Genomic DNA, 26341 nt, shown 5'->3' on the forward strand with positions numbered 1-26341 from the left:
TAACTGCCTACCTCTAGTCAAATTAATTAATTTCTAATATTTAATTATAACTTTTACACAGCCCAAAAATTTAGCATTTTGTTTCGTTGTTTGAGACATATTTTTTCGATTTTTTTTGTTTTCTGCAAATCGAATTTGCATTATAGGTTGGATCATTCCGCGCTAGAAGAAAAGACGAGGATGATTCACGCTCCTTAGCAATGTATATTGCATAATTTTCTTTGAATAAACGTTATACATAAAATATTTGAGTATTTTATCGGCGTGGAACGCATTATCGTATTTTACGTTAATTTCTATTGGAAAAACTGTTTCGCTTAACGAGTGTTTCGCATTACGACTAAGATTCTGGAACGAATAATGCTCGTTAAGCGAGGTTCCACTGTAATAATATACTGAATTATACTATTATAAATAAAATATATACTGTTGTAAATAAATTATACTGTTAATTTAAGTAATAGCTGAAAATCATCGCTAGGGACACCCCTAGTGGGCGTTCTAGGCATTCTGTTACAGATTAAAGATTATAGATATACAAACAGTGGAATCGATGGCTTATATATATAGATATAAGATTTGAAGCGGGCGTCTATCGAATCGCTGCAGTTCAGTTTCGTTGGCTTGTAGCTGTTGGCGTTGGAGTTGCCATCGGCGTCGAACTTCTAATCTAGCTGATCGTTGTTTGTCAGTTTCATGTTTTCTTCTAAGTCGTCTTGCCTCTGCCTCCCTATGCAACCTTGCAGATCTCTGTTCATCAGTTTCATTTTTTCTTCTATGTCGTCTTGCCTCTGCCTCCCTATGCAACCTTGCAGATCTCTGTTCATCAGTTTCATTTTTTCTTCTATGCCGTCTTGCCTCTGCCTCCCTATGCAACCGGAATANAATTTGTTTAAAACATACAATTACTTGTAATATGATGATAATAAATATTATAAGTATACTGTAATTCTAACAAGTAAGTTAATTTTAACATAATATCTTCAGTATTAATGATACATGATCCAATTAATTATAGAAATTTAATAAAATATTTCATTAAAATATAGTTTTAATAATTTTTAATAAATTTCTAAAATTAATTGGTATTTTCTACACTTTAATAAATATATTTTAAGAAAAAACAGAAAGCATTTAAGAAACTGAAGTATAACTTATGATATCTATGTAAATCGTCTCTGTAATCCAAAATTATGGTAGACGGTCTCACAGCAAATTTATGATTAGGAACTATGATTACAGAGATATCTTTACATAGATATCTAATATACAACAATCCAATTTATATTGTGCATAACTTATGAATTTCAAATTTAATACAGCCCACCAGTGGCCAAGCGGTCTTCACACCCTGAACACGGAGTTCGGTTGTGGGTTTGCGCCTCGCTCAGACAGACTGGCCACATGGAGTTTTCCGGGTTTTCTCCACGTCTGTAATACCTAAATAGGGGCCAGTTTCTCTTAAAAGACCTCCCAGAAGGCATCCCCCCTAGGCAGATTGCCCAAAGTGTTGCATTGCCATAACTTAACAAACAAACAAATTTAATACATCAATAAAACTTTTATACACAAATATAATTTAAATTAAACAATATTTAAAATTGATAAAAAAAAAGAAAGATGCAAAAAAATTTTCTATTAATATAATTATCATCATCAAGCCTTCTTAAAATTCTATTTTTATTCTACTTGAAGATAGTCTTGATGATGATGATTTGAATATTAAAATATTAATTAATAAATATTCTTTATGATTATACAATTTGATATATGTTCAATTATATTGATTATTTTTTTTATATTAATATATAAAATTTAAGATTTGTACATATTTAAATTAATATTTAGCATGGTTTTATTTGTATATCATCATCTAAAGGGGATGCCTTCTCATGAATGATGATGGTGATAAATATTAAATAGAAATAAATATTTATTTCATACTTTTTACTTGCTAAACTTGCTTATTTTTTTAAGATAAAATCATCAAATATCTTGATATTAAGAATATCATATAATATTATTTATCTATAAAAATTTACATTTATTTAAATAAATTAAATAAATATATTTATTAACCAAAATAAAATATAAGTGTTAAAAATTAATAACTTTAACACCTTCATCCTAGCTTAATTCTTAATCACATTTTAAATTTATTTAATTTTTCTTAATCTATACATTAAAACTGATATACTTAATCTAAATGAAAGATGTGAAGAATAAAGTATATCTTCTACTGATCATCTGAGAGGATGAGGATGATAAGTGGACAGCACAAGTAAATTCATTCATAGTCGTAATTTATTATTTAATTTTTTCTTAACTTATACTTCAATAAATGTGAGAGATTATTTATCTAATCAACCTTACTCTACAATATACGAAGGTGTACAAGTCCATTTGAACTGACCCTGACACATTCTTTACCTGCATTCTCCTCCTTTTCTAACCTGAAATGTATTTATTTATCTTTTACTATTTCATCACTAATATATATTACCAAATGCAAAACATCCCTCTACTTATTTCATATTTTACATGCAACTTCTAATCAGAGATTTTGAAAATTTGATTTAGAAAAATCTGATATAAACTTTTTTTCAACCTTAAAGACCTAATTTTATTAAGAAATTTAAATGAAAAATAAAAAAAGTTCTGAAACAACAAATAACCTAATAAGACAATTCTAGCAAATATTTCCTATTAGATAAACCAGAAGTTAACCATGTTCTGTGTTCATTTATACCCATAAATATGAGCTTAAAACGAGTTTTTCTATTATAAAATTCGGTGTAAACACTCGAAAATATACGATTTTACGTAACTAAATACAAAAAATTTAGTTTTTGCAGTGGTTGACTGACTTTTGGACCACCCTGTATAAAATTTAATAATAGACATTAAAATTCCTGTCTGTTTTCATCGTTTATAACATTTTTTTTCTTCTTCTTAAAAAATTAAATAAAAATGTATGTAAAAACTTTTAAAAAAGGAATACTTTTTCAATTTAAATTTGAATTTTTTATTTAAGAAAATAAAATATTAAGTTGCAATTTTTAAAATTTACTTGAATGTAAATTGTTCGTAGACTTGACACTTTTAATATCTTTTAAATAAAAACTGAATAGTTATGAGTGAAGCTTTCATAAAATCCTTCGCATTGATTTTCCCATTATAAATGGCAGGTGAGTGTAGTCACGTGCGATGACGTATTCGATAAGCGTGACTCACGAAACGATGTGACAGCTGATGTTGAGCAAATAGAATAATAATTAAAGTGTAAAATTACAAAACCTTTTTAGTGACTTTTTTTCCTGAAGTTTTCTGCATATTTAAACTGAATATTTTAAATAATAAGATTATTTTCGATATAATATTCATTTCTACAGATATTAATTATTCATAAATTTTTATATAACAATACTATTGTTGCTGGTCCCTTTATCTGAGTCCTTAGCGGTTATATAAATTTTGCCCATTGTTTTAGCATAGAAAAAATAAAAAATAAATTTTCGGGAGGAGAGGATTTATTATTTGAAAGAAACACGATAAACGGATATATATTAAGAAGTTTTTATGGCCTTTGAAGCAGGTGGATCCATACATTTGTGACTGGCATTATCTCACCCTCCACAGTGGCCGAATGTATATAACTACTAAACACTGGTCGCGGGTTCGTGACCGACCACGCGAAGTTTTCCGGGTTTTCTTCACGTGCCTAACTAACACCTGAATAGGGACCAGTTTCCTACAGGAAGTCTTCTCGGGAGGCACCATCTCCTTGGCAGATTTCCCACGTGTCGCATTGCTTTGCTCCATGGAAACAAACTAAACATACCTTTCTAAACTCATGCTACATCCTCTTAGTGCCCATGGGGCGAAAAGAAAATAAATTATTAAATGACAATCTTATAAGAATTACGTTCAACTTAAGACGAATATGTATTTGTTTCTTGATAAGTGTAATTTATTTAAGTATAATAGTTTGACTTTCTACACATTCTTTCAGTGTAAGATGTCAGATTACAGATTATACATCATCATACTCTGGAAATTTATTAAATTACAAGACAATTGTACTCTCACGCTGAATTATAATAATCGTAAAAACCTTTCTGTAGTCAATAATATGTGGGTGTCATATTTCAGGAAAGTTTCCTTTCGTAAAAAATAAAAATTATTAAAAAAAAACTAGAAAATTACTGGTTATTGATTAATAATATAAAGTGATTGATTCGGAAAGTAAACCTGATCAACTTAGATCAAGGACTGTTTCTAACGTTGCTAACAATCAAGGTGGTAACAGGCAAAACTATTGTTGACCCTATTATAATCAGGCGTAACAACGGAGGAGTAGAGAGGCGTTAAATGAGAAATGGCGCTATAACTTACTTTCCTAACAGGTAACTTTCATTGCAAATCTTTATTTAATAAATGTTACGCTAATATTAATCGAAAATGTTAATAAAAGAATGTCAGTGCGTGGTGTCAAAATATGCACAATTGTGTGGGAAGGCCTCCAAGCGCCCAAAAACCCACGCTATGTCCCTGATTTCGTTATAATTACATTTATGACTATATTAATCTTGCAAGCACTGTTAAGTAATTCCAATATTTTCGTGATTAGGCCTAGTTATTAGTAAGGATGTATTTGCATGTTTTTTAAATCTATATTTTTTTAATCCTAATTAATTTTTAACAAAATAAACGTTACTCTAATCACGTACTATGCTTGCCATTCTCAAAGTCCCATACCTTCTAGATCCCTCTGAAGTCTTATCCTCAAGAGGGTAACAGCGTCCACTTTGAGAACCACTACACCAGGCGAACATTGGAGAGCAACGCTAAACAAATACTTATGTCATTCCTTCATAAATGTTTGAAGTTCGAGAATTGGGAGCACATCTCAAAAGTACTTCAATATTTAGATTACGCTGTTTGCAATAAAACCATGTGAGAATATTTCGTGTATCACATTTTAAATTTATTTAATTTTTCTTAATCTATACATTAAAACTGATATACTTAATCTAAATGAAAGATGTGAAGAATAAAGTATATCTTCTACTGATCATCTGAGAGGATGAGGATGATAAGTGGACAGCACAAGTAAATTCATTCATAGTCGTAATTTATTATTTAATTTTTTCTTAACTTATACTTCAATAAATGTGAGAGATTATTTATCTAATCAACCTTACTCTACAATATACGAAGGTGTACAAGTCCATTTGAACTGACCCTGACACATTCTTTACCTGCATTCTCCTCCTTTTCTAACCTGAAATGTATTTATTTATCTTTTACTATTTCATCACTAATATATATTACCAAATGCAAAACATCCCTCTACTTATTTCATATTTTACATGCAACTTCTAATCAGAGATTTTGAAAATTTGATTTAGAAAAATCTGATATAAACTTTTTTTCAACCTTAAAGACCTAATTTTATTAAGAAATTTAAATGAAAAATAAAAAAAGTTCTGAAACAACAAATAACCTAATAAGACAATTCTAGCAAATATTTCCTATTAGATAAACCAGAAGTTAACCATGTTCTGTGTTCATTTATACCCATAAATATGAGCTTAAAACGAGTTTTTCTATTATAAAATTCGGTGTAAACACTCGAAAATATACGATTTTACGTAACTAAATACAAAAAATTTAGTTTTTGCAGTGGTTGACTGACTTTTGGACCACCCTGTATAAAATTTAATAATAGACATTAAAATTCCTGTCTGTTTTCATCGTTTATAACATTTTTTTTCCTCCTCCTAAAAAAATAAAATAAAAATGAATGTAAAACTTTTAAAAAAGGAATACTTTTTCAATTTAAATTTGAATTTTTTATTTAAGAAAATAAAATATTAAGTTGCAATTTTTAAAATTTACTTGAACGTAAATTGTTCGTAGACTTGACACTTTTAATATCTTTTAAATAAAAACTGAATAGTTATGAGTGAAGCTTTCATAAAATCCTTCGCATTGATTTTCCCATTATAAATGGCAGGTGAGTGTAGTCACGTGCGATGACGTATTCGATAAGCGTGACTCACGAAACGATGTGACAGCTGATGTTGAGCAAATAGAATAATAATTAAAGTGTAAAATTACAAAACCTTTTTAGTGACTTTTTTTCCTGAAGTTTTCTGCATATTTAAACTGAATATTTTAAATAATAAGATTATTTTCGATATAATATTCATTTCTACAGATATTAATTATTCATAAATTTTTATATAACAATACTATTGTTGCTGGTCCCTTTATCTGAGTCCTTAGCGGTTATATAAATTTTGCCCATTGTTTTAGCATAGAAAAAATAAAAAATAAATTTTCGGGAGGAGAGGATTTATTATTTGAAAGAAACACGATAAACGGATATATATTAAGAAGTTTTTATGGCCTTTGAAGCAGGTGGATCCATACATTTGTGACTGGCATTATCTCACCCTCCACAGTGGCCGAATGTATATAACTACTAAACACTGGTCGCGGGTTCGTGACCGACCACGCGAAGTTTTCCGGGTTTTCTTCACGTGCCTAACTAACACCTGAATAGGGACCAGTTTCCTACAGGAAGTCTTCTCGGGAGGCACCATCTCCTTGGCAGATTTCCCACGTGTCGCATTGCTTTGCTCCATGGAAACAAACTAAACATACCTTTCTAAACTCATGCTACATCCTCTTAGTGCCCATGGGGCGAAAAGAAAATAAATTATTAAATGACAATCTTATAAGAATTACGTTCAACTTAAGACGAATAGGTATTTGTTTCTTGATAAGTGTAATTTATTTAAGTATAATAGTTTGACTTTCTACACATTCTTTCAGCGTAAGATGTCAGATTACAGATTATACATCATCATACTCTGGAAATTTATTAAATTACAAGACAATTGTACTCTCACGCTGAATTATAATAATCGTAAAAACCTTTCTGTAGTCAATAATATGTGGGTGTCATATTTCAGGAAAGTTTCCTTTCGTAAAAAATAAAAATTATTAAAAAAAAACTAGAAAATTACTGGTTATTGATTAATAATATAAAGTGATTGATTCGGAAAGTAAACCTGATCAACTTAGATCAAGGACTGTTTCTAACGTTGCTAACAATCAAGGTGGTAACAGGCAAAACTATTGTTGACCCTATTATAATCAGGCGTAACAAGGGAGGAGTAGAGAGGCGTTAAATGAGAAATGGCGCTATACTTTCCTAACAGGTAACTTTCATTGCAAATCTTTATTTAATAAATGTTACGCTAATATTAATCGAAAATGTTAATAAAAGAATGTCAGTGCGTGGTGTCAAAATATGCACAATTGTGTGGGAAGGCCTCCAAGCGCCCAAAAACCCACGCTATGTCCCTGATTTCGTTATAATTACATTTATGACTATATTAATCTTGCAAGCACTGTTAAGTAATTCCAATATTTTCGTGATTAGGCCTAGTTATTAGTAAGGATGTATTTGCATGTTTTTTAAATCTATATTTTTTAATCCTAATTAATTTTTAACAAAATAAACGTTACTCTAATCACGTACTATGCTTGCCATTCTCAAAGTCCCATACCTTCTAGATCCCTCTGAAGTCTTATCCTCAAGAGGGTAACAGCGTCCACTTTGAGAACCACTACACCAGGCGAACATTGGAGAGCAACGCTAAACAAATACTTATGTCATTCCTTCATAAATGTTTGAAGTTCGAGAATTGAGTATTGGGAGCACATCTCAAAAGTACTTCAATATTTAGATTACGCTGTTTGCAATAAAACCATGTGAGAATATTTCGTGTAACGTCTGACCCGAGTTCTCGATATAATTCGTCCGCCTAGTCCTTGGCCGATCTTTTTTATGCAGATGATGAACAAACGAATCTGCCTTGTTTTATTTGTAAATTGAGCAACATAGTTGAAACGAATTTGCATGAAATTTCTTCAAATTCGAGGACTTCCAAGCCATGTTGTTTTTGGTCGGAAAAAATTGTCCATCAGTGGCCAAGCGATCTTCGTACTCTGAACACTCTGGCCACGTGGAGTTTTCCGGGTTTTCTCTACGTCTGTAACGTCTAAATAGGGGCCAGTTTCCCTTAAAAAGATCTCCCCGAAGGCATCCCCCTAGGCAGAATGCNTTTTCTTCTATGTCGTCTTGCCTCTGCCTCCCTATGCAACCTTGCAGATCTCTGTTCATCAGTTTCATTTTTTCTTCTAAGTCGTCTTGCCTCTGCCTCCCTATGCAACCTTGCAGATCTCTGCTCATCAGTTTCATTCTGCAACCTTTTACGTCTTAATTGTGCCATCCTTTGTAATCTTTCAAGTTCTTCTTTAGTTCTCAATCGTTTTCTATACTTGTCTCTCCGAAGCCTTTTACCACGCTGCTCATCGGTTTCCCGCGCACGTCTCTCCCTCTGTCTCGCAGCAGCGGCAGCTTTACGTTCCTCCTCAGTGGCATATTTCTTTGGTGGTGCCATGAAAGGTTTCTCTTTTGGATTAATATATGTGGATTAATCTCCTGTGAATTAATATATGGATTTAATTAATTTTTAAAAATATTACCTTCCGAGCATCCACTTTGTTTCTATAATATATTAGTTTTAAATATATTAATAATGTTATTGTTTATCAAATTTTCAAAACTATTTGTTTTTCTGTTATTCGTTATTTGAAATTTCAAAACTAAGTTACAGCAGCAGTGTCAATAATAAATTCATATCAATAATAAATTCCTATTACAAATAAAAATAATAATATACCAAATTTATTGTTAATTTAAATAATCGTTAGGGACCGATCCTCCAACCTCTGGACATCCTGACCAATCCGACCCTCCAGGCAGAAGTCCTAGCGAGCTTTTTCGGCCGGCCACGCCTCACTGGGGTCTTTGCGCTTCTCTCAGAGTCATGCTATAAAGACTACTGAATGACAGATCAACCATTCCATCTGCAGGACTTACAACAAGCGATCCAACATCTCCAAACAGCTATGCCAGGACCAGACAGAATATGGACCCAGGCACTGAAGACTTTCCCTCCAGAGGAAATCCATCACTTTTTAGCTCGCCTTAACAAGATTTGGCAGTTGGAGATGTGCTCCCAGACTGGACAATAGCCACCATGGTCCTGATTGTCAAACCTAATCGTCAGCCGACAATCTGCTCATCGTTCTGTCCGATTTCATTAACATCCCAAGTGAGAAGGCCAGATGGCCAAGCAGTGAAGGTGGCAGCCTACCGCTCTGGGAAACCCGGAATCGGATCCTTACGGGTCATGGAATCCCCAGGAATTTTCCGGGGGGGTTGTCCGTTCAGATATGTCGGGTCCCGTCCCTCACCACCCGGTTGCCCCATTGTGGGCCTGGTCGAACCCATAATGGGCCTGCTATAAGAGGCCCTCTTAGTGCCTACAGGGTGGAAAGAATAAAAAAAAATCCCAAGTGTCAAAAACGTTTGAGAGACTCCTACTCAATAGACTCCATACTACAGATCTACACCATGAACATATTCCATCCATCCTAATCACTTCGGCTTCCTACTGTACAGACGTGTTAAAGAGACTTTAATTACAATCCACCACCATCTCGCCATTGCAAGAGTGAGACGGCACTGAAATTACCTAATTGCCTTGAACTTATGATTCGATTTGCCAGATGGGCCTACTCGCAAAACTATCATCATAGGCGTTGGATGTCACGTGCTACAGTGGCTACAGTCCTTTCTCCTTCAGCGTACCTTCTGCATCTGATGGCGGGGCATGACTTCAACACCTCATGCCTTCTGTCAGGAGGTCCCTCAGGGAAGTGTTCTAGCCCCCTTCCTTTTTACTTACTATATGTCAGATCTATGGGAGGCACTCCTGAAAGACATTGCAGCCATACTTTACACCGATGGCCTCTATCTTATTGCCTCAAGTAACCAACACTCCCAGCGGGCCCTTCATCATAGTCAGTCTCTCCACCGCCAGATGGTCATCACTTCTGAGAGCCGGTCAGTCCTTCAAGCAGTGGTGGCAGTCACCCATTCATCACTGCCACTCATCATAGACCTGGTGGCAACAATCACATCATTTTCAACACCTCTTGTCATTGGATGGACCCGGACCATGGGACCATCCCAGTTAATGAAGCGACTGACAAGGCTACACGAACATACCTACTGGCACAATATAGCATCCTACTGGCACAATATAGCATCCACTACAGCCAAATGATCTCTCTCAGAGCATCAGAAGATCAACCATCCAAAATCTCATCAGCACATGGACTCTGAGCCTTCCTGAGAAAGCTCGGAGTCCATGTGTCGATGACCACCTTCACCTCTTCACCAAATGGCCTTATCAATATGCCTCATCCCGCTAAACAGAAACTCTGCTGGCCCACCTCCGCATGGATACGACCCCGCTGAATGCATTCGTACACTCCCATCACCACCGCAACTCTCCAGCAAACCCTCACTGTTGTTTAACCACTAGGTGGCAGCTTGTCAAAGAATGTAGCCCAAGCGACTGACATCTCCGGATAAACCCAGAAAGAAAGAAAGACAAACAGTGGGATCAATGGCTTATATACATATATAGTAGACGAGGTTGTAAAATTTGTAAATAATTGATAAATATAAATTCTTTTTATCTATATTTTGACATTAATTCAATGATGACATATCATTGAATTTTGACATTCAATGATAATCAGAATAATGTAGACAGTTTTCTATTTTAGATTTTTAATCTCATTCACTCCATTTATTAATCATTATCTAATCTCCAATAAACGAAATGACTGAAATTAAAATATCAATACTGATATTTAAGAACACAACTACCCAGAAAAAGTCATTTGTCAAAAGATCATTTTGATAAAAGTATTGAATTTAATTGTAATAATTCCAATTAAATTCAATGAATTTAATTGTAATAAAATGAATTTGTTCAATTGTAAAAGCAATACTTAAAGATAATGATGAATGATTGATAAACAATCTTAATGAGAAATAATTATAATTATATATATATATATANATTTGGCAGTTGGAGATGTGCTCCCAGACTGGACAATAGCCACCATGGTCCTGATTGTCAAACCTAATCGTCAGCCGACAATCTGCTCATCGTTCTGTCCGATTTCATTAACATCCCAAGTGAGAAGGCCAGATGGCCAAGCAGTGAAGGTGGCAGCCTACCGCTCTGGGAAACCCGGAATCGGATCCTTACGGGTCATGGAATCCCCAGGAATTTTCCGGGGGGGTTGTCCGTTCAGATATGTCGGGTCCCGTCCCTCACCACCCGGTTGCCCCATTGTGGGCCTGGTCGAACCCATAATGGGCCTGCTATAAGAGGCCCTCTTAGTGCCTACAGGGTGGAAAGAATAAAAAAAAATCCCAAGTGTCAAAAACGTTTGAGAGACTCCTACTCAATAGACTCCATACTACAGATCTACACCATGAACATATTCCATCCATCCTAATCACTTCGGCTTCCTACTGTACAGACGTGTTAAAGAGACTTTAATTACAATCCACCACCATCTCGCCATTGCAAGAGTGAGACGGCACTGAAATTACCTAATTGCCTTGAACTTATGATTCGATTTGCCAGATGGGCCTACTCGCAAAACTATCATCATAGGCGTTGGATGTCACGTGCTACAGTGGCTACAGTCCTTTCTCCTTCAGCGTACCTTCTGCATCTGATGGCGGGGCATGACTTCAACACCTCATGCCTTCTGTCAGGAGGTCCCTCAGGGAAGTGTTCTAGCCCCCTTCCTTTTTACTTACTATATGTCAGATCTATGGGAGGCACTCCTGAAAGACATTGCAGCCATACTTTACACCGATGGCCTCTATCTTATTGCCTCAAGTAACCAACACTCCCAGCGGGCCCTTCATCATAGTCAGTCTCTCCACCGCCAGATGGTCATCACTTCTGAGAGCCGGTCAGTCCTTCAAGCAGTGGTGGCAGTCACCCATTCATCACTGCCACTCATCATAGACCTGGTGGCAACAATCACATCATTTTCAACACCTCTTGTCATTGGATGGACCCGGACCATGGGACCATCCCAGTTAATGAAGCGACTGACAAGGCTACACGAACATACCTACTGGCACAATATAGCATCCTACTGGCACAATATAGCATCCACTACAGCCAAATGATCTCTCTCAGAGCATCAGAAGATCAACCATCCAAAATCTCATCAGCACATGGACTCTGAGCCTTCCTGAGAAAGCTCGGAGTCCATGTGTCGATGACCACCTTCACCTCTTCACCAAATGGCCTTATCAATATGCCTCATCCCGCTAAACAGAAACTCTGCTGGCCCACCTCCGCATGGATACGACCCCGCTGAATGCATTCGTACACTCCCATCACCACCGCAACTCTCCAGCAAACCCTCACTGTTGTTTAACCACTAGGTGGCAGCTTGTCAAAGAATGTAGCCCAAGCGACTGACATCTCCGGATAAACCCAGAAAGAAAGAAAGACAAACAGTGGGATCAATGGCTTATATACATATATAGTAGACGAGGTTGTAAAATTTGTAAATAATTGATAAATATAAATTCTTTTTATCTATATTTTGACATTAATTCAATGATGACATATCATTGAATTTTGACATTCAATGATAATCAGAATAATGTAGACAGTTTTCTATTTTAGATTTTTAATCTCATTCACTCCATTTATTAATCATTATCTAATCTCCAATAAACGAAATGACTGAAATTAAAATATCAATACTGATATTTAAGAACACAACTACCCAGAAAAAGTCATTTGTCAAAAGATCATTTTGATAAAAGTATTGAATTTAATTGTAATAATTCCAATTAAATTCAATGAATTTAATTGTAATAAAATGAATTTGTTCAATTGTAAAAGCAATACTTAAAGATAATGATGAATGATTGATAAACAATCTTAATGAGAAATAATTATAATTATATATATATATATATAATTATATATTAATTATATAATAATTATATATATATTTAAGTCAAAATACATTTGCTTGTTAGATAAAGTTCATTGTATCCTCTCACCAAATTTGGCATGAATATTCTCTAATACTCTAGAAAAAAGTTTTAGGGATGGTTGAGGGAAAGGGTCTAGGGGTGGTTGGAGTGGAGACCTTAGAAGTTCCCTTCCCCAACCACCCCTCTAACTTGGGTCAGTAAAAGTACATTTTAGTTACTAAAGATCATTGTTTTTTATTACCAGTCCCAGTCCAACCTCACAATCTCCCACCTGAAATTTTATAATTTAAAGAGAATTAGGATTAATAATTAAATTACAATTGATGAATTTGTTTAAAACATACAATTACTTGTAATATGATGATAATAAATATTATAAGTATACTGTAATTCTAACAAGTAAGTTAATTTTAACATAATATCTTCAGTATTAATGATACATGATCCAATTAATTATAGAAATTTAATAAAATATTTCATTAAAATATAGTTTTAATAATTTTTAATAAATTTCTAAAATTAATTGGTATTTTCTACACTTTAATAAATATATTTTAAGAAAAAACAGAAAGCATTTAAGAAACTGAAGTATAACTTATGATATCTATGTAAATCGTCTCTGTAATCCAAAATTATGGTAGACGGTCTCACAGCAAATTTATGATTAGGAACTATGATTACAGAGATATCTTTACATAGATATCTAATATACAACAATCCAATTTATATTGTGCATAACTTATGAATTTCAAATTTAATACAGCCCACCAGTGGCCAAGCGGTCTTCACACCCTGAACACGGAGTTCGGTTGTGGGTTTGCGCCTCGCTCAGACAGACTGGCCACATGGAGTTTTCCGGGTTTTCTCCACGTCTGTAATACCTAAATAGGGGCCAGTTTCTCTTAAAAGACCTCCCAGAAGGCATCCCCCCCTAGGCAGATTGCCCAAAGTGTTGCATTGCCATAACTTAACAAACAAACAAATTTAATACATCAATAAAACTTTTATACACAAATATCTGCAGGACTTACAACAAGCGATCCAACATCTCCAAACAGCTATGCCAGGACCAGACAGAATATGGACCCAGGCACTGAAGACTTTCCCTCCAGAGGAAATCCATCACTTTTTAGCTCGCCTTAACAAGATTTGGCAGTTGGAGATGTGCTCCCAGACNATAGAATAATAATTAAAGTGTAAAATTACAAAACCTTTTTAGTGACTTTTTTTCCTGAAGTTTTCTGCATATTTAAACTGAATATTTTAAATAATAAGATTATTTTCGATATAATATTCATTTCTACAGATATTAATTATTCATAAATTTTTATATAACAATACTATTGTTGCTGGTCCCTTTATCTGAGTCCTTAGCGGTTATATAAATTTTGCCCATTGTTTTAGCATAGAAAAAATAAAAAATAAATTTTCGGGAGGAGAGGATTTATTATTTGAAAGAAACACGATAAACGGATATATATTAAGAAGTTTTTATGGCCTTTGAAGCAGGTGGATCCATACATTTGTGACTGGCATTATCTCACCCTCCACAGTGGCCGAATGTATATAACTACTAAACACTGGTCGCGGGTTCGTGACCGACCACGCGAAGTTTTCCGGGTTTTCTTCACGTGCCTAACTAACACCTGAATAGGGACCAGTTTCCTACAGGAAGTCTTCTCGGGAGGCACCATCTCCTTGGCAGATTTCCCACGTGTCGCATTGCTTTGCTCCATGGAAACAAACTAAACATACCTTTCTAAACTCATGCTACATCCTCTTAGTGCCCATGGGGCGAAAAGAAAATAAATTATTAAATGACAATCTTATAAGAATTACGTTCAACTTAAGACGAATAGGTATTTGTTTCTTGATAAGTGTAATTTATTTAAGTATAATAGTTTGACTTTCTACACATTCTTTCAGCGTAAGATGTCAGATTACAGATTATACATCATCATACTCTGGAAATTTATTAAATTACAAGACAATTGTACTCTCACGCTGAATTATAATAATCGTAAAAACCTTTCTGTAGTCAATAATATGTGGGTGTCATATTTCAGGAAAGTTTCCTTTCGTAAAAAATAAAAATTATTAAAAAAAAACTAGAAAATTACTGGTTATTGATTAATAATATAAAGTGATTGATTCGGAAAGTAAACCTGATCAACTTAGATCAAGGACTGTTTCTAACGTTGCTAACAATCAAGGTGGTAACAGGCAAAACTATTGTTGACCCTATTATAATCAGGCGTAACAACGGAGGAGTAGAGAGGCGTTAAATGAGAAATGGCGCTATAACTTACTTTCCTAACAGGTAACTTTCATTGCAAATCTTTATTTAATAAATGTTACGCTAATATTAATCGAAAATGTTAATAAAAGAATGTCAGTGCGTGGTGTCAAAATATGCACAATTGTGTGGGAAGGCCTCCAAGCGCCCAAAAACCCACGCTATGTCCCTGATTTCGTTATAATTACATTTATGACTATATTAATCTTGCAAGCACTGTTAAGTAATTCCAATATTTTCGTGATTAGGCCTAGTTATTAGTAAGGATGTATTTGCATGTTTTTTAAATCTATATTTTTTTAATCCTAATTAATTTTTAACAAAATAAACGTTACTCTAATCACGTACTATGCTTGCCATTCTCAAAGTCCCATACCTTCTAGATCCCTCTGAAGTCTTATCCTCAAGAGGGTAACAGCGTCCACTTTGAGAACCACTACACCAGGCGAACATTGGAGAGCAACGCTAAACAAATACTTATGTCATTCCTTCATAAATGTTTGAAGTTCGAGAATTGAGTATTGGGAGCACATCTCAAAAGTACTTCAATATTTAGATTACGCTGTTTGCAATAAAACCATGTGAGAATATTTCGTGTAACGTCTGACCCGAGTTCTCGATATAATTCGTCCGCCTAGTCCTTGGCCGATCTTTTTTATGCAGATGATGAACAAACGAATCTGCCTTGTTTTATTTGTAAATTGAGCAACATAGTTGAAACGAATTTGCATGAAATTTCTTCAAATTCGAGGACTTCCAAGCCATGTTGTTTTTGGTCGGAAAAAATTGTCCATCAGTGGCCAAGCGATCTTCGTACTCTGAACACTCTGGCCACGTGGAGTTTTCCGGGTTTTCTCTACATCTGTAACGTCTAAATAGGGGCCAGTTTCCCTTAAAAAGATCTCCCCGAAGGCATCCCCCTAGGCAGATCGCCCAAGTGTTATGTTTCCATAACTAAAAAAAACCCGAAAAACCGAATAAAAAAAAAGATATAATGTACTGTATACTACAAAAACAATTTTAAGTTTGTGTATAAAATTTTCTCGTTAAACAAGTTTACAATAAATTTTTGAACACGACGGTGATTTGTTTTTAAATTCTTTCCGTCCTTTGGGCACTACGATGGCCTTTTTTTCCCCATCGTATCTTTAAATTCCGACCGATATATAAGAATAGTCGAGTGCAAATTTTATGATTGCCACAGACACAATAAAGGAAAATTTTCTGCGGTGCAGTGAAAATAAAATCCAATATAGAGGTACCACGCCAAGATTCGACGCGTCGACTTGGCGCTTACGAATTCGATTGATAAATATGCGTGCTACTATATTAGAAGGCTACTTTTAATATTAAATGAGATCGTGAATAATCGTTTCCTGTAATTATTTCAAGCATTTTATTTATTTTCATTCAGAGATTTGCATTTTTGGGATATAATGTTTGAAGCAGAGTTTATTGATTTTTCTACACTTAAACAGAACTTTGGCTACAGTATAAATTACAGAATACCAGTTTTAAATTTGTGTGTAACTTAATTAATACAATGTTACGAAATCATCTCGGTTTAAACACACTTTCCCGAATAATCAAGAAAGCCTTCTAATATATTATCACGCATATTTATCAATCGAATTTGAACGCGCCAAGTCGACGCATCGAATTCTTGGCGTGGTACCCCTTTATTGGATTTTATTTTTCCTCCACGGCAGATTTTTTTATATTATCTCTGTGGCAATCATAAAAAGTTGTCTATATTATACTTGACTATTCTTACACATTTTTAAAAGGAAGCAATGTACTAAAGCTATAAAAAAAATTACGTATATAATATATATATATGTATCTTTTTGGTTTCCTATCCTTTAGCTGATTAAAAATGGGTTAATACAAACTGATTCTTTGTTCTTCACATATGCCTAATACAATATTCTGCACGAGAAAATACTCTAGAGACAACTCTCTCTCTCTCTTCAATAATTATGGCCCAGTCTTATTATAAAAAGGTATGTGCACTGTAGGTGTTTGCGTGAATCTCCTAATTCTTAGGATAGCACCTCAAACCTCTAATTACAAAACAAAATATTAATTTTTTTTTATTAATAATTTTCATCCTACGGTAAATATAAGTCCGACTCGTGATTTAGTGATACACAATCCTCAATAAAATTAGATTCATGAAATAAATCAACGCAACACATGGGCGATCTGCCGAGAAGGTTACCTTCTGGGACGACTTTCTATGAGGGAAACTCCGTATTTAGGTGTTAGACACGTTGAGTTTTCCGGATTTTCTTCACGAGGCAAACCCGTTGGTGAGGCGCAAATCCACGACCAGTGTCCACTCGGCAATTAATGACATCCTGTTAGCCCATTGTATTAAATACTGTATCTTGTTGCGTCTCCTAAATCATACAGGATATAGTCGGAGAAAGTTTGGATGAGGAAGTCTTTCATGTGCATTTGAATCTTATTAATTTTAAAAAATAAAATATACTTTAAAATTTCCTCTTTGTATTTTACCATAGAGCATCAGTCAAAGATATTTTTGTTAAAATCCATTTTGCCTTTCAGTGTGGAAAGTAGATTAATTAAGCACAGTTTTGTACAATTAAACATACCGTGTAATATTAAAATCCAATTATCTGGATTAAGTATTGATTTATCTTTCAAAATTCATGCATTTTATCAATTGATAAGTTTCGTGTTATGATATATTGTTTTGTCTGCGAATGATCTCAACACAAATTTGGGAACAAACGCATTTCCTTTAGATACGACCTTTGATATTATTTATAATTAACAGTTTATGCGCTTTTGTTGTTTCAGCAAGAATTTGAAGTTTGTTTAATTAATTATTTCTAACGAATACTCGTTTAATTAGTTTAATAGTGTTGATACTTTATATAATATTAAAACCATTAATGAATTTTTGAGAGAAAATAGACAGCAATGAATTCAATTTCTCTTTCTGAATGTAATTTCAATTAATTGGACTGCAATTTAAAAAAATTGTAGACCTATAAATTCCCACTGCCGTCCGTCTGTCCGTCTTTGCTTAATCTCTAGAGCGGAGTTAGATAGATGAAAGCCGAGACCAAATATAGAAAGATTAGGGCAAGAGGCCCGATTAACTATGTACCGGAAGTCACGTTATTTCAATTTAAAAAATTTCCCCTTTAAACAAGACCGGCATGACTATTGCTAACAGGAAAAGTTCATCGTACGGGGGCGAGAACATTACTAATTTGAGGTGGAGAGCATATAAATTAAATTAAAAGTTGCAGCCCGGCATTGTGACGATGTCACAATAAATAAATCCTCGTAACGAATTTATAGTGACTATAAATTTATATGAAATTAAGTCGATGTTCGTTAATAGCAATATTAGTCATGCTGTAACTATAAATTTGATACATTTCTTGATAAATATGATCAGAGTTAGGCAATATGTCTCGCAATTGTACGTAGAAACAATAGTTACAAAACTTTAATAGTCGCTATCCTTGACTCTAATATGGTCTAATAATAATATTAATAGTACGTGTTCAGCATCCTGGTTCGATTTAATATTCGAAATTACGATTTGCTTTAGTTAATACAGATTCACATGAACCGAAATTTGAATCAGATTTGAAATGATTTCTTAGTTTCTCATTGACTGTTGTTACGTTTAGGTGCTAGCATACCCACTTGTAGAGTGAATGTTTATGTTGGAAAAAGTAGAAAATATAAGCGTATGTTAATGTTAAATAATATGTAGGTGGTAAATACAAGGCATGTCTGGCAGTCTTTTTAGGAAACTAGGTTCGAATCAAATCGGATCCTCAGCAATTTTTCCTGTGGTCTTATCTGAATATGTAGATATGTTTCTCAACCAGATTCTCAACTCTCCATCCCATAAGAAAAACCTTTTTGCAAATTCATCGTGGCTTCGTCCAGTTTCATAGTAGGGGATCATCATGATATATTGTGACGAAACCATTCATGACTGTCAGTTGTTCCTGTATGGTAGAGAAAATGAAATTTATAATAAAAACTTGAGACTACGTTCTGTCGTAACTCACATTTTAATCATAGCAAAATGAATTCTAGGAACGTTTTATACAGTATAATTTCAAACTGAACATTGAAGGAATCCATGTTTTTGATAGATTGTTTTTATGGATTATTCAGTTTCAGATTTCGTTTCCATTGTCGTTTTATATTCGTCATTCTTATTACAAATCAAGTGAACAACTGTAAGAATTGAGATTGGCTACGTAACCTTTTGTATGCTGATACTCATACAAGAAAAATCCAAATTTAATTTAAATATTCAGTATGTTTCATACTACAGAAATATAACTTCAATAGTCTTCTGTTTACATTGAAAGTTATACTCTTCTTTTTAAATTTTGAATGTCAAAACAATTTCTCTACCGTTTAACACGAAAATACCCTTCTAAATTGTAATGCATTTAAAAATGTAATATAATAAATTTTAGAAGTAAATTTTATAATCCCATTTTTCCGAAATTTTGATTGTATCAATGCAATGCAAGATTCTAACATTGTTTATTAGTAACATAGTCTGACCCGAAATAAGATCTGTCACCAACAACGAGAAATAGAAAATGTGTCTGTCTGTAATTTAATTTTTTAACAAAAATAAAACTAATCCGATTTTCCACTGCATTGTCATCTTTAAGCACAGTACTTTAACACCAAAAAATTTTTTCTCGTCTTTTTTCTTCTGTTTCTCAGATTTAGTATTACAAATAAATGTTTCTTAATTAATAAAAATTTGATTTTACTCCAGGACACGATTTACATCAGATCGCAGACTTAGATCATGTATCTACCTAAGCGTGACGCCCTAATACTGTTAGTTAATTAAACCATGAAGTAATTAAAATACTATTTTACATTTTAATTATTTTTATTTAACGTGAAACATTATAATCAAAGTTAATACCGACGTCTGCGCCAAGATTTTGAAGTTTATTCGCAGAACTCCATCAAATATATTCTAAATTACTGTATTGAATTTCGGTGAAGATTATTTTGAGTGAATCGAAATCAATATATTAAAACTGTTTACGAACACAAATCATGTACTAATATGAGTTTTTTTTAATATTTTATAATCAGAGTAATTAAAATATTAAACTAGATTTATCGCTATGAAATTTCCAATGCTAATTTATAAAACTGACATTGAAAATGTTAATTTGAAAAATTATCATCATCATCATCATCATACCGCTCACTAATCATTTTAGATGCAAAATCATCGTCGTATGCTTGTTTCAAATACATTGCTACTGTAGGTTGAATTTAATATGTAAATTCCAATTAAATTCTATATTCAAAGCACTGAAATTATATATATTGTACATAAAACCCCAACTTTATTGCGTATTAAATCCATTTACAATCGATAAAACTGGGGTTGGACAGGTTGGCCATATAATCCTTACGAGATGGTGTTTGTTAGAAGTCAGTCAAGTAGTCTTACAGTGAAATTATACAGTCAAATCTCCATTAACGGCCACCTCTAAACAGCAGCCATTTTTCAAAAAATGTAACAAAAATTCATACAAAACCTCCAATCAATGCCATTTTTTTACGTTCCTGTCAGGGACGTAGAGGCTTGATTGTATGCACACAAAGTATATTTTGCAGAAAACCGATATCAAATACATTTATAGAAGGAAAAAAATAACGTAAATTCTAGATTTTTATTCTCGTGAATTGTTATATAGTTGATTTAATATTAAATTATTATAGAGAACCTACTGATTAGCGCCAATTTCCATCATAAACACAATTAAAAATAAGACAGAAAAGGATTAAAATTATATATCAAGATAAATGACCTTTAAATGCTAGAGTCTTGTTACATGTATATTGATGTTACCTTCTGTATATAATTAATAATGATAACGGGTATGAAAATATAATTAAATTTTTATGTAGATTGTAGCTTGCATTATCAGATAATTTGCTAATTAAGAAGTTTCCAGCTTAACATCTCACAATATTCGCTTTTTTAATGTGAAAGTTCGGTTTATTTATCTTCATCGAAGTAGTTTAATTTCTTGCATTCTTCGATCCTTTCATTAATTTTCGTTTTAAAACACAGAAATCTTATACTTTGAAGTCGCATCGGTTCTTCTACGTACAAAAACATCTAACACTAAGTAATCAATGGAATGGATATTGTTTGCTGACGATCATAATTCACACCAAGTCGTCATTCTTACTAGGAAAATTTTGATAATAAAAATCGTTAACAATGTTTCTAATATTAATTATGCTGAAAATCAAACAAATATTTCATTACATATAAAATATTTGTTTGTATATGCATTATAGTATGATAATTAGGCCATTCAAAGTCTTCCTGATGAGAATCTTTAGATGACCTCGATGCAAAGTACGGCTCGTAATTCGACGCCTAGTAATTCAGACTAGGAATTACAATAAAAAAAATCCAGCAACGAGTTGCTTAACTTTCCTGGCAAAAAGCTTAATTTTAAGTGTGCAGATGAGATATTATTATTAATTTTTTGAAATTGCAAATGCTAATAACGAGTAACATCTTCATAAATCCAGCACCAATCGAATTAAGACACGTAAGACCCCTCCACCAAAATTTAATGAAATCAATGACTTTAAAATACACTGCACCTCACTGCAAAATTTCAGAAATTTTCGACTAAAGTCACAGGAGCTTTATTTAGCTTCAAATTGGGTGAACAAAATCGCGCCCCACCCACACACATCCACACCCACACATATAGAAAAACCTTCAAAATATTTTGCATTTCTCGACGTTTGAAGATCCCGAGTCCAAAAATGTAAAAATCTTGACCATCTCCATATTTTCCGTTATATAATAACAGCCGGAAAAGTAAAAACAATAATTTTTTTTCTTATATTATGTTGAAATATTAATACTCGATAATGTTAAAAATCTCGTGTTAGATAAAATATTTTTTTATTTTTTTATTTTTAATTTATTGCTTGCAATACCAATCTCTTGTCTATGACAAAATTCCCTCTCGAGGGACTACTGTTAAATATATAAAATAAAACTTTCATCCAATATAAACGTTATCGATTAGAATTTTACAACAACCCGCTAAAATAACGTTGTAATACCAGTCGACCCCCCTATAAACACTGTTAATAATTCCGTTTTATATGAATTCCATGTTGTACGAGTCACTTAGATTTTACAAATACCTGAGTCGTTCACAGCCCGGCACACGAATTTGTAAAATCTAAATGACTCGTACAACATGGAATTCATATAAAACGGAATTACCAACAGTATTATAGGGGGATCGACTATACTTGATTTCAGCCTAAATTACTGATTATTATTCAATAATTTCATTAAAAAAATTATTTTAAAATACTTCTCTTATATTTTTTTTTATAATAATTTTGAGAATTTTTGCAGAAATCACTTAACTTTCAATACTTTATTTTATCAAATAACTTTAAAAAATATCTGTTTATATTATAATCGATTTTCTCTATTTAAGATCACATGCTCCGTAAAGCTGGAAAATGTCGACTGAATGGTTTGTTATCAAAATATTCAGTTAAATTTATATTAATTTATTCGTAGAAATAATTGGAAGAACGAAATTCTCTGCCAATTTTTGAATAACAAAATTTAGTTATTATATTTATTTAGCAGCTTGTTTCAAATTACTCCCTGGAGTAACTTCTATTAATTTGAAATTAAAAATATAGATAATTCGTTTGATATTATAACAGTTTCTTTAAATTTAACAATTTAAAACGAAAAAGAATATTTAATTTAATATTGATTATATATTAATAAATCTAACTAAATTAGTTAATATTTACGTGCATTTAAACGTGTTTAATCGATAAATTCTAGACACTGGTTAGGCAAGTTTTGCAAAGTTATCCGAAGAAGTCGTTTTTTTACGTAGCAGCAAAGCAAGACAGTGAAGTCAACCCCATGGGAAACCAAATTTTTTTTCCTTTTAATTTTATTAAAGTTGGCCTTACGTATTACTTTTTATGCTGAAAACAAACTCATATATATGCAAAAACTTTTTAAATAAAAATAAATAATTATATATTTCCAAAAAATAAAAAAAACAACTGAAAACAGCGAATTTTGAACTTACTTTTCACTTAAATGCAGCATCAAGGATCAATTGTTTTAACGGTTTACATTTTATGAGTGGAACTTCTATACTTTATATTTGCTCATATCGAATCCTTTTATTTCCGGAGTAATTTATTAATTTACGAATTTGCATTTAAATTGTTCGTTTACACGTGAAGACGAATTGGCTGAACACGTCCTCATTTGTATTATAAAATGGTTTTTATGATCAGCGATAAAATTAATTACTAAAATGACACTATTGTATAAATGAATTTATAGAGACGTGAAATAAAAATTAATCTTGTTAAATAATTGTATTATCTTTTAATGGTAATTAATGGTTATTTATGGGTAGGATAAATTTTTATCATAAAAAAAACTAACATAGTTAATTGTACTGTATATACATTATTATAATTAATTGTTTTGTAATATAGTAATTGTACAGTCGACCCCCCTATAATACTGTTGATAATTCCGTTTTATATGAATTCCATGTTGTACGAGTCACTTAGATTTTACAAATACGTGAGCCGTTCACGGCGCGGCACACGTATTTGTAAAATCTAAGTGACTCGTACAACATGGAATTCATATAAAACGGAATTATCAACAGTGTTATAGGGGGTCAACTATTATTAAGTCGATCATAACTTGTTAAATATAGACTATGATTATACTAATTTATAAATTAAGATGCATTCATATTTCAGTATACATTTTTATGTCAGTTTGTCGTCATTTCTACATGTTGTTGTAATGGGTAAGACAAGGACATCCAAGCACTAAATATAATATAAATACTTATAAAAATTATATGATTTTTAGTGACTAGGGAGTAGATATCCTAGCCTTAGTAATGGAGATGCATAAACTGACGTCAAAATTGAGGTAATGATGTACGGTACAACACTAGCAAAACGAATACAATTCTCGTTATTAATTAAAATTATAGTTCGTTTGAGAAGACAGGATGACCCAAAAATCATTTAATATATAGCGCGGTTAACCGTTTTTTTTTTTCTTCTTCTTCTTTTTGGCCACTCTGTATCCATTCTAATAAATTAAAAATCTGAATAAATTCTGAATACAATGATAAATCTATCCTCACGTAAATTTCAATTAAGATCTATTCAATTATTCATTTACAATATATTTACCTTGAACTCTCGTCAGAATGTTGATTTCAATCATTGCCAATTCAATTTATACGAGTTGAACAATTCTACTTAACGTTATTCTAGTAATTTAGCTAAACGGTCGACAATAAAAATAAAATATTTCGAGCATTTTGTAAAATGCCTGTTAAGTTAAAGCTTTATCGGGGTTGTTAATGAAATAATTTCCGTTAATGGATCACTTCCGAACTGATTTACGTAAGAAACTGAATTTTAAATTGGCGATATTAAAGATCCGAGTTAGCAGTTCTGAGCTATCCGGATGGCTTTACATCGAAACTAAGTGAAAACGTTTCGGAGTTAATGAATTTTTAAAGATGTAATAAATTTTTCAGTAAATTTGCGTGATATTGAAAATGATGGCGATAAGCTTCCACGTGAAGTACTTTGTCTAACGCTAATGTAAGTCACCGATTCACCGATTAAAAGACCAAATGCCCACCAGTAGAAGAGTGGATAAAACCACTAAACACTGGTAGTTTGTGCCTCGTGGAGCTTTCTTCACGTTTCTAATTTCATAGCCTTTAAATCGAAGTTTAACCATAATTCAATAATTAAGATCATATTTAGCCAATCACTTTTATATTTATAGCTTTCTGTGAGGTCCAGATACAGTAGACCCCCTATAACACTGTAGATAATTCCGTGTTATATGAATTCCATGTTGTACGAGTCACTTAGATTTTACAAATACGTGAGCCGTTCATAGCCCAGCACACGTATTTGTAAAATCTAAGTGACTCGTACAACATGAAATTCATATAAAACGGAATTATCTACAGTGTTATAGAGGGGTCTACTGTAGTTCGAATCTCATTTAAACGTACAAAAATTCAATTCATTTGGGAAAATATTTTGTTGTAAGTATGAAAGAGACCCGTCGCGAAGGTACGAAATAAACAATACGATCCAAAAATGTAAAAATCTGGAGGGTCATTTTTACCGAATCGCCATACTTTCCTCTCTTATAACATACGAGAAAGTAAAAACTATATATTATTTTAGTGTTATTTTTTTTATAAAACTCATCTCTACCCTCAAAATTAAGTTTTTAACACTATCATAATTAATAATATAAAAATAGTTTAAAATAAAATCACTTAACAGATGGTGCCACACACNGAACTTACTTTTCACTTAAATGCAGCATCAAGGATCAATTGTTTTAACGGTTTACATTTTATGAGTGGAACTTCTATACTTTATATTTGCTCATATCGAATCCTTTTATTTCCGGAGTAATTTATTAATTTACGAATTTGCATTTAAATTGTTCGTTTACACGTGAAGACGAATTGGCTGAACACGTCCTCATTTGTATTATAAAATGGTTTTTATGATCAGCGATAAAATTAATTACTAAAATGACACTATTGTATAAATGAATTTATAGAGACGTGAAATAAAAATTAATCTTGTTAAATAATTGTATTATCTTTTAATGGTAATTAATGGTTATTTATGGGTAGGATAAATTTTTATCATAAAAAAAACTAACATAGTTAATTGTACTGTATATACATTATTATAATTAATTGTTTTGTAATATAGTAATTGTACAGTCGACCCCCCTATAATACTGTTGATAATTCCGTTTTATATGAATTCCATGTTGTACGAGTCACTTAGATTTTACAAATACGTGAGCCGTTCACGGCGCGGCACACGTATTTGTAAAATCTAAGTGACTCGTACAACATGGAATTCATATAAAACGGAATTATCAACAGTGTTATAGGGGG

At 32.7% G+C, this 26341-nt stretch overlaps 1 protein-coding gene and 1 long non-coding RNA gene across 2 annotated transcripts; one reads left to right on the plus strand and one right to left on the minus strand.

Annotated features, from left to right (window-relative positions):
* Positions 1-665: 665 nt before the first annotated feature.
* Positions 666-8480, minus strand: LOC111621871 (zinc finger protein 821-like). Its single transcript, XM_023364128.1, has 3 exons — positions 8182-8480; positions 2431-2453; positions 666-868 (listed from the first exon to the last, which is right to left on the minus strand). The coding sequence occupies exons 1-3, from the start codon at positions 8478-8480 to the stop codon at positions 666-668; spliced, it is 525 nt and encodes a 174-aa protein (XP_023219896.1).
* Positions 8481-15263: 6783 nt separating this feature from the next.
* Positions 15264-23866, plus strand: LOC111622091. Its single transcript, XR_002756195.1, has 3 exons — positions 15264-15305; positions 22817-22855; positions 23182-23866. It is a non-coding gene; the product is annotated as an uncharacterized LOC111622091 (long non-coding RNA).
* Positions 23867-26341: the final 2475 nt, after the last annotated feature.

The sequence above is a fragment of the Centruroides sculpturatus genome, unplaced genomic scaffold, assembly GCF_000671375.1.
Source record: "Centruroides sculpturatus isolate CEXI.00-Female unplaced genomic scaffold, Cexi_2.0 scaffold14, whole genome shotgun sequence".
Classification (NCBI taxonomy): Eukaryota; Metazoa; Arthropoda; class Arachnida; order Scorpiones; family Buthidae; genus Centruroides; species Centruroides sculpturatus.